Below are 8,581 nucleotides of genomic sequence, written 5' to 3' on the forward strand. Positions count from 1 at the left end.
TTCTTTTATAATTTTTCTGGATCTTACAATGTCGCCTTCCACAGAATTGCACCATAAATGATACGGTGATATTGAAAAATCTTTTAGAATTTAACATGAAATGTTAAAACTTTTATTTGTTTCCTTAATTACAGTGAATAATTTTTAAAATATAAAATTGTTTGTGTTTGCAGATAAAATAAAAAAATATTAATGTATTTTAAAATTTATTATTCTATTTTTAATTAATTATAGTATATATTTAATTACATATAAAATATACTGGTCTATATATTGTATAGTCTTTTATTTATCAAATTTTTATTATATATATTGTATAATTATGATATACATCTATTTTTTGAATATTTTTATATTTTTTTCCTATGATTGATTTAATATATAAAAAAATTACTAAAAATTAATGATTAAAGTAGTTGCCTATCACATATGAATAATTCTAAACAAGTTCATTATTTCTTGGTTTACCGTACCCAAAAGGACTGAAACTGATATTAAAAAAAGTTAACTCTTAAATTACAGTTTGTATACTCTTAAACTACTGCTTTGTGCCTTATATTGCATATTTGAATTACATTTTGTGAACTATAATTTGACCTAATAGAAAGTAGAAACTCAGTTTCATTATTTGAAATCATGATGGAAGATCTAAAGTTATGTCCATGCTAATAATGTAGTTACAAGGTTATTCAGTTCCTTTGTACATTTAAATTAATCAAATCTAATTAAATTATCTTAAATTTAACAAAAACCATTTTTATTATATAAAATGTATATACATACTTGTTTCATTAACGTAAATAAAATACCTATTTTACTGACATTTTATGTGCCGCACTCAAAAAATATAAAAAATGATTCTTATCTTCGTGTGTCTTCTTTTTTTTTATTGGTATTGCTGTTAAATTGTCGTATTTTATTTTTGTTTTTTTTCTTCTCTTTTTTTTATGTTATTGCAGTTACTTATTTTTTTCCTTTTGTTTTTTGGTTTTATAAGAAGAATTATAAAAAAATAAAATAAAAAAGAAAAAATGAAAAAAAAAGAAAATGAAGTAGAACATAAAGAGAAGGAGAAGAAAAAAGAATTTTGAATTTTTTAGAATTTTTTAGAAAGATAACATCGAAATTTCTTAACAATAACACATAAATGTCTTAGTTTTTATACAAAAAAAATTTCTACAAAAATACAAAAATATTTTCTTTAATATTGTATTTTTTCTTCTTTTTATTCTTCTTTCTTTCTTTGTTTTTTTTCCTGATTTTATTTCTCTCAAAAAGGTAAAACAAGAATAATGATGAAAAAATAAAATAAGGAGAAGATGAAGAAAAAAAAATGAAAAGAAGAAGACAAAATAGAAGATGAGAAGGAGGAGGAAGAAGAGTTTTAAATTGTGTGTATCTTAATTAAATCTAGAATGCACCAAAATTCTTTAATGATGACGACACACAAACAAACTCAGTTTAAACAAGTTCGGATCAGAATGCACTGAAATTAAACTCAGAATGCACTGAAATTATGCACAACTAGAAAATGGATTAATACAGACAGATTTACAGACATATTTAGTCTTTATTACAGACGAATTTTTGGTTACCGACGAAATTACCGACGGATTTCGTCCCTCTGTAAAAGCCCCGTCGGAAATTATTTACCGACGGATTTTTTTTCCGTCGGAAAATTACCGACGGATTTTTACCAGTTACCGACGGATTTTTCCTCTGTAAATTCTCCATCCATTTCCTTGAGGCGACAAACTTTCGGACGGATTTTTCGCCTGTAATTACAGACGAATTTTCTGACGGATTTTCCGTCTGTAATTACAGACAGATTTTCAGATGGATTTTCCGTCTGTAATTACAGACAGATTTTCCGATGAATTTTTCGTCTGTAATTTAAACTTTGGAAAATCATTTCACACTCTGATTACAGACAGAAAATTCGTCTGTAAATCTATCAGTAAGGTAAAATAATTTTTTTATTTTTCCATTGCAAAATAAACCTGTTTTCATACAAAATAAATATAAAAAAACTCAACTCAACTCATAAATTATATATTTTTTTCTTTGAGATATATGAAAAATAGATTATCTATATAATATTTCTTTGCATATAACTCTACTTATTCAATAATATACAGTTATACATCAATTTAGAGTGAAGATTACATCCATGTCTCAGAAACATTAGTAGAGTAGCATCCTTAGAATTTTCTAAAATTTCTTGAACAATGCAAGCTAAGCTAGAGACCACTCATATGGTAAGTGTAGAACTTTATAGCAGCTATGTACACTATTGATTCTACAATGTACACTCTATTGAAGCTGTAATGGCCGCAACGGCAGCAGCTATGCCTGCCACGGATACTGCAGCATGCAACTGAGCATTATGAGTCCTAATTTCCTGCTTTTTTCTCTCCTTTTGATCCTTCAGCCATCTTCCCATTGTCCTTCCTCTCAACAAACTCCTGTAAAGCTAGTATGTAAAAGTTTACAAGAAGAATAACACAACACAACACAACAGTGATTGTAAAGGTTTGATTTAGCATCATCCGTCCGCGTTCATTATTTCCTGAAGATAATACATATGTTACAAAATACAAACACAACAGTGATTGAACAAAATTTAGTTCCATAATGAGCAGTCAAGATTAGAAGAAACAATTTGTTATGGTAGAAAAGAATTTCTAAGTTGTCATGACACTCACAAAGATTGACCAGGATATGGAGACCACAATCAGATAAAGCTCCAAAATGATATGGTTTAACACAACAAAATTGAGATGAAACGGTAACAAATTAAGATAGATAAACTACCTTATGAAGTTTACTACAGCCATATATAACCATACCCAGGTTCTCTAAATACTTAAGTAAACAATAAACTGACATGTGTTCATCTTTTGTCCAAGCAATACCCTTACGCCGTTCCTGATCTGATCTTGAAGCCTTAGATTCATTATTAGACTCGCTGTTCGAATTCCAAGGTTGGCCACCCTTCTTGCCAGCTCCTTCATCACTAGCATTGCCTGTTGAGCCTTCTGAAGTAGAATTATAAGCCGGTAGAGTCACACGCCCAGATTCAATTAAGTTGACATCATCAACCAGAAGCTTATAGTGTTGTTTGGAAGCATAAATGTGACATTTCATCAAACATTTTGAAGGCATAAAAATTAAAACAAAAAACTATGAATAATGAAAAAATATTAATCAACTTAACTGTACAAAATAGAAATAACTACACAAACCATTTCTGCAAAGTTTTAGTTGTATGAATGCATAGTTTTAGTTATATCTTCAATAGTTGAATTGTTTCTCATATAAACTTTGATAGATCCTTGGGCTTCTTTATTTTTTGAGAATTGGGCTTAATAGGATATTTATTTAAAGGGCTCTATCACCCCCTACACAGTGATCCAAATTTCAAAGGCCTTGATCCAAAAATAAAAGGATAAATAAGAAAAAAAAGATTAATTTAAACCTGTATTTTAAGTGTAAGATCCCTCTAAGAGCACCAACTAGATTCTGGGTCCTTAGTGTTTTGGAAGGAAACAGTGAATTGGAAAAAGAAAAGAAAAATCATGGTTGGTGGTACCTCTCTTTCGTTTCACTCCAGCTATATTATGCCTACCACCCCACTCCATTGCACGTTCTCAATCTCATTTTGTTGGCCCCTTTATGTCTATTCCATGGCTTCCTGCGTAGTAAAGTTGTGCCAATTTCAGAAAGCTATACACCTTAAAATAGAATATAAAAAACTATCGACAAACAACACAAGCATATGTGTGTGTGTGTGTGTGTTACTTACAGCAGCTCCATCATTTCCTCCCAAAGAATATATTTCAAAATTTAATAAATACTTACAAAAAACAAAACATTTAGATATTGAATTTCCTTATGGCACAGTAGCAAGGAGTCAAGCTGGTAAGAGGGAAGAGGCTCTACTTAAATAAAAATCCACCAACTGAGCCAATGAAGGATTCTTGCACATATAATTACTATGTGCTGGTCTCTCAATCAATCAAGTGCTACATATATATAGTTAACAAACACTCATGAACTGAATATATTATATTGTGAATGAATTATATTAAATTAGCTATGACATAACCATATCAAAGTTAAACCCAGATTTAGCAGCCTGTGGTATTGACACAGCTCAAATATAATTGACGCACCTTGAATTTTGACAACTCTACAATAGTATCGAAGTCTTCCTGACTGATAGAATATGTATTCATAAATTCCACAACTTTCTCAACAGCTTCAGCCTGATAACTTACAACAAATTAGATGTGATTCAGTCCTTCAACTAAAATTCAGCACATAGACTAAATCTTTCACATGTTTAAAGATACAAAAATAGATGTGCTTCTAACCTTGGGTAGAGATCGTAGCGGTTTTGTTAATTGTTTAAGGAGAAGGGCAAGGTATTCCAATCGGATAGTATCCCTGCAATGTTAAACGAAACATTATTATAACAATGATGGAATATACATATATCATAGTTAGTGTCAAACTTGGTAACCGGCACCTATTGGCAATGCGGAAAGCTTGGATTCAGACTGTTATACAAGCTGTTCAGTTTTGGGAAGGCAGACCTACTTGACTTTTAAGTAATCAGATGATCATCTTTTGGGAACAAATAGAAGGAAGAAAGAGTGGACAAAAAAACTATCTATTGGGTTTCTTGGCAAGCTTATCACCAGACTGCAATTTTCTGTTGAGGTGACCAAGAATGCAAAAGTGGAATCAATTTAGAGAAGCAACAGAAGGCTGATGCAAACAAGAAGACGAGATGGAGAGAAAAAGTTTCATATATCAATAAATGAGCCAACAGACGTGGGAGGAAACATCTTTTATTGGATTTCCTAATTTCAGTCAATTTTGAGAAACATCTTGACCATTTCCTAAGTTAAAGCTGATCAAACACATTCGAAGTATGGTCTATTATAAATTATACTAGAGCAAGAATAATCAAAGTAAATTTATCCATTTTAAGAACAAAATTGATAGTATAGTACTAACACATAAATGTGAAACGCAAGTTATTTGGTATTTTTTCCTTCTTGTTGTCCTTTGTAATGCATATTCATTGAGATTCACATATCTATTAACAAAAGTAGATGGAATTTCAAAGCATGCTTTCATGGATATTTAATATTTGAAAAACAATTACCTGATGAAGTAGCACTAGACTATGCTCATCCTTATAATAAAGATAATGTGTTAGATCCAACCTCATCAAATCATCATAAATTTGAAGAATTTCTTCAGTATTAACCATATTATTAGCACGTGGAGATGGTAAGGAGTCAACAGTAGTCAACAGTCTAGCAAGTGTAAGCTTTCCAATTTTACTACAAAATGCAGCAAGCATAATAATTAGAAAGAAAAATGAGTAAAAAGGATCAAAATGAAATTAGGTGGTGGCATTTCAAACCACAAAATCATCCAATTAGTGAATCAATTTTACCAGTCAATCTCTGACAACAAATCCCGAAATTGATTAATTTCATTAACAACTGCCTCCTCACATCGACCGAAAGTTGTAAGAATATGGTCAATCTCACTAGTTACTTGATCAGCAGAACTAATGGGCTCTGATTCTTGAAGATGATCAAACTTTTGAAAATCATCATCGTTCCATGAATTACTTTTTTCCTCCTGTTGCTCAACAAGCTCTGTATAGGCAGTCTGTATACAGAGTTAAATTTTTATTAGTCACCCAAGTAAATGGTTTTCATTAGTCACCCAAGTTAAAATCAATCACCCCTAATCTAACCACTTTGATGTATATGAATGAACAAAAGTGATTTGGTTTCACACTAAACTTAAGGCAGTGGTGGTTTTGGCAATGAGGCAAAGAGACAAGTAGTAGTTTTGGTTTTTTATTTATTAATTTTGGAATCCCTATACCCTAAAGCACCATTAATAAGTGGTTAACTTCTGGACAAGTTTTCGTTTACATAAATTAATTCATATCAGAACAAAAACTAGCATTTAAAAGAGAAATGATATCATTTTTTCAATTGAAGGGCGCAATATAGATTTACCTCAACAAGGACCTTTGCCTTCTTTGATTTAAGATCAACAGAATCTTTCTCAAATTTCATTGAAGCTAACTTATTCTTCCGTTTCACCCTTCTCTGAGCAGCTGCTTCTGCCTCTTCATCTTCAGAGCTTCCAAACTCTGTTATGCTTTTGATTTTCAAATGCGTTCATTTCCTAGTTTATTTCATTTTTCTAAACTCAACCACAGAGCTCCAACTCCACATGCACAACTTTTCACCTCCAACATATAAGAAAAATAATAGACTAATACATAAAAATAGAATTGAAATGTATCTAAAATTAACAAAATCCTCCATGTCATCTTCCTCTTCAAGTTCATCATAACCTTCCACATACTCTATCTCTACTTCCTGTTTAATAACCAAAAATGAAAAAAGAAATTAAATACAAGGCAACATATTGTTCAAGTAAAATTTCAAATAGTTTTGCATGAAACATATATGACAATAGAAAATGCAGATGCATACCTCCTCCTCTTCCTCAGCAATAAAAATGAAACTAGTCAATGCATTCAGGAACCTTGATTTCACGAACAAGTTTATAAGAACACAAAATAAAAAACTATAACCGTTACAAGTTCTTATCATAGAATAGGAAATAGAATCATAGTTAGCGATGGAACATAGGATAATATAATTAGAGTTAGCGATGGTATTGAAAGAAAGAAAACAGCGATGAAAGAGAAAGGAGATTAGGGTTACCTGCATAGCTGAGGCAAAATCGGAGAGAGAAACACAGCAACACGCAGAAAAGAGCAAGCACTAGTGGCGAGATCGAAGAGAGAAACTCACATTAGGGTTCGAAAGGGAGCGATGCGAGCAAGGCCGACGGAAGGGGTGCGACGAAGAAGAACCGGGAAGGGGTGCAACGGAAGGGAGTGATGCGAGCAAGGCTGATGGAAGTAGAGTGCAATGGAGGTTGCGTGAGACGGCGGTGCACGGCTGATAGCGCTGCCGATGAAGCATTCAGAGGGATGAGTAAGGAATCGCGAGAGTCTAATGTGAAATGAAGAGATAACCGTGATCTTCAAATCTTTATTCTAATATTTCCGACGAAAATTTTAAATTACAGACGGATTTTCGGTCTGTAATAATTTAATAAAACACAGCGTTTTGTCTATTTAATTACAGACGAAAAATCCGTCTGTAATTATTTTCCATAAAAAAATTAATTTTACCGACAGAATTATCGATGGATTTTATTTTTCGTCTGTAATTTATGCTAATTCATTTTTTTTATTTTTCGACAAAAAAATCCCTCTGAAATTTCATCTGTATTTCCGAGGGATAAAATCCGTCTGAAATATCCGTCTGTAATAACTAATTTTCTAGTAGTGATGATACACAAATAAATCAGTTCAAAACAAGAACAAACCACAAGTGCACCTTGTTTAAATTAAAAATGCACCCAAATTACTTAATGATGACACACAAACAAATTCAGTTCAAAACAAATACAGACCAAGTGCATCTTATTTAAATTTAGAATGCACCGAAATTACTTAATAATGACGACGCACAATCATATTCCTCCTCCTCCTCCTTCATTATTACCATCTTCTTTTTTTCTTGTTCATTTCCTCCTTCTTATTTTACCTTCTTATGATTTTTTTTGTTTTATTTTTTAATAAAAATAAAAAAATATCAAATAAAAAAGAAGAAATACATAATGTTACAAAATTAGTAGGAAGAAATGGAGAAAAAGAAAAAGATGTAGCAATAAAAGAACGACGACAAAAAGAAAATACGCAATAACAAAAATAACAATGATGATGGCGATATAGTAGTGGTGGTGGTGGTGGTGGTGGTGAAGGAGAAGAAAGAAGAAAAAAATTTGAATGAAAAAGAAAGAGAAAGAGGAAGAGGAGGAGAAAATGATGGCGGTGATAATAATAACGAATGGAAAAAATGACGAATAAGAAGGAGAAGAATGTGCATAACAGGGATGAAGAAAAAAAAAATAATCAATAAAAAAGAGAAAAATGTATGTAACAGAGATGAAAAAAAAAAAAGAACGACAAAAATAAAAAATGTATCTGCATAAATTTAAAATATTTAATTAAATTTGATTAAATATTTTGTTTAATTATAGAGTTTTATTCCCAAAAGCTCAGCCTAGTTACAAATTTTCAATTGTAAAACTTAACTTGAGCAAGCATTGCAAGCCAAGCATGTTTTCCAAAGCAAATAGAAGCACGAGAAATATACCAAAGTATATTAGATTAGAGATATTTAATTATTAAGAGATGTCAATCATGTGATGTGATGAGATATACCTACTTAATTAGATGCTACGTACTTAGCCTCTTTAAATAGATATGAACTGATAATTATAGGATAGCGCCGAATGTGTTAATATATTTAATATTTTTATCTGATTGTCATAATCATCATCATAATAATTATTTATATGACACCATCACTACTTAGTTCATAATCATCTAGTATAATCTTATCATTATTATTGACGCTTCATCAAGTACTGAATGAAGCCGAATTTTTTATATTCT

The 8,581-nt window shown here is 31.1% G+C and overlaps 2 protein-coding genes and 1 long non-coding RNA gene across 3 annotated transcripts; all 3 read right to left on the reverse strand.

Annotated features, from left to right (window-relative positions):
• Positions 1-2,299: 2,299 nt before the first annotated feature.
• LOC107489173 (transcription factor SRM1-like) lies at positions 2,300-3,147 on the reverse strand. The gene is made up of 2 exons (XM_052261701.1): positions 2,815-3,147; positions 2,300-2,473 (listed from the first exon to the last, which is right to left on the reverse strand). The coding sequence occupies exons 1-2, from the start codon at positions 3,145-3,147 to the stop codon at positions 2,300-2,302; spliced, it is 507 nt and encodes a 168-aa protein (XP_052117661.1).
• Positions 3,148-3,428: 281 nt separating this feature from the next.
• LOC127747759 (uncharacterized) lies at positions 3,429-4,270 on the reverse strand. Its single transcript, XR_008009629.1, has 2 exons — positions 4,176-4,270; positions 3,429-3,694 (listed from the first exon to the last, which is right to left on the reverse strand). It is a non-coding gene; the product is annotated as an uncharacterized LOC127747759 (long non-coding RNA).
• Positions 4,271-4,410: 140 nt separating this feature from the next.
• On the reverse strand, positions 4,411-7,090 carry LOC107489174 (geranylgeranyl transferase type-2 subunit alpha 1-like). Its single transcript, XM_052261702.1, has 5 exons — positions 6,540-7,090; positions 6,054-6,422; positions 5,474-5,694; positions 5,177-5,357; positions 4,411-4,449 (listed from the first exon to the last, which is right to left on the reverse strand). Exons 2-5 carry the CDS (start codon positions 6,111-6,113, stop codon positions 4,411-4,413), a joined length of 501 nt encoding a protein of 166 aa, XP_052117662.1. The 5' UTR covers positions 6,114-6,422; positions 6,540-7,090.
• Positions 7,091-8,581: the final 1,491 nt, after the last annotated feature.

This window comes from Arachis duranensis, chromosome 5, assembly GCF_000817695.3.
Source record: "Arachis duranensis cultivar V14167 chromosome 5, aradu.V14167.gnm2.J7QH, whole genome shotgun sequence".
Classification (NCBI taxonomy): Eukaryota; Viridiplantae; Streptophyta; class Magnoliopsida; order Fabales; family Fabaceae; genus Arachis; species Arachis duranensis.

Excerpts from the sequence above, each read along its gene's own strand:
- LOC107489173 (XM_052261701.1), bottom strand. The coding sequence starts at position 3,147 with ATGAAATGTCACATTTATGCTTCCAAACAACACTATAAGCTTCTGGTT. Across the intron at positions 2,474-2,814 it reads GCTGTAGTAAACTTCATAAG|CTTTACAGGAGTTTGTTGAG; the intron begins GTAGTTTATCTA and ends TTTACATACTAG.
- LOC107489174 (XM_052261702.1), bottom strand. The coding sequence starts at position 6,113 with ATGAAATTTGAGAAAGATTCTGTTGATCTTAAATCAAAGAAGGCAAAG. Across the intron at positions 5,358-5,473 it reads TTGTTGTCAGAGATTGACTG|TAAAATTGGAAAGCTTACAC; the intron begins GTAAAATTGATT and ends TGCATTTTGTAG. Across the intron at positions 4,450-5,176 it reads GTCTAGTGCTACTTCATCAG|GGATACTATCCGATTGGAAT; the intron begins GTAATTGTTTTT and ends TTAACATTGCAG.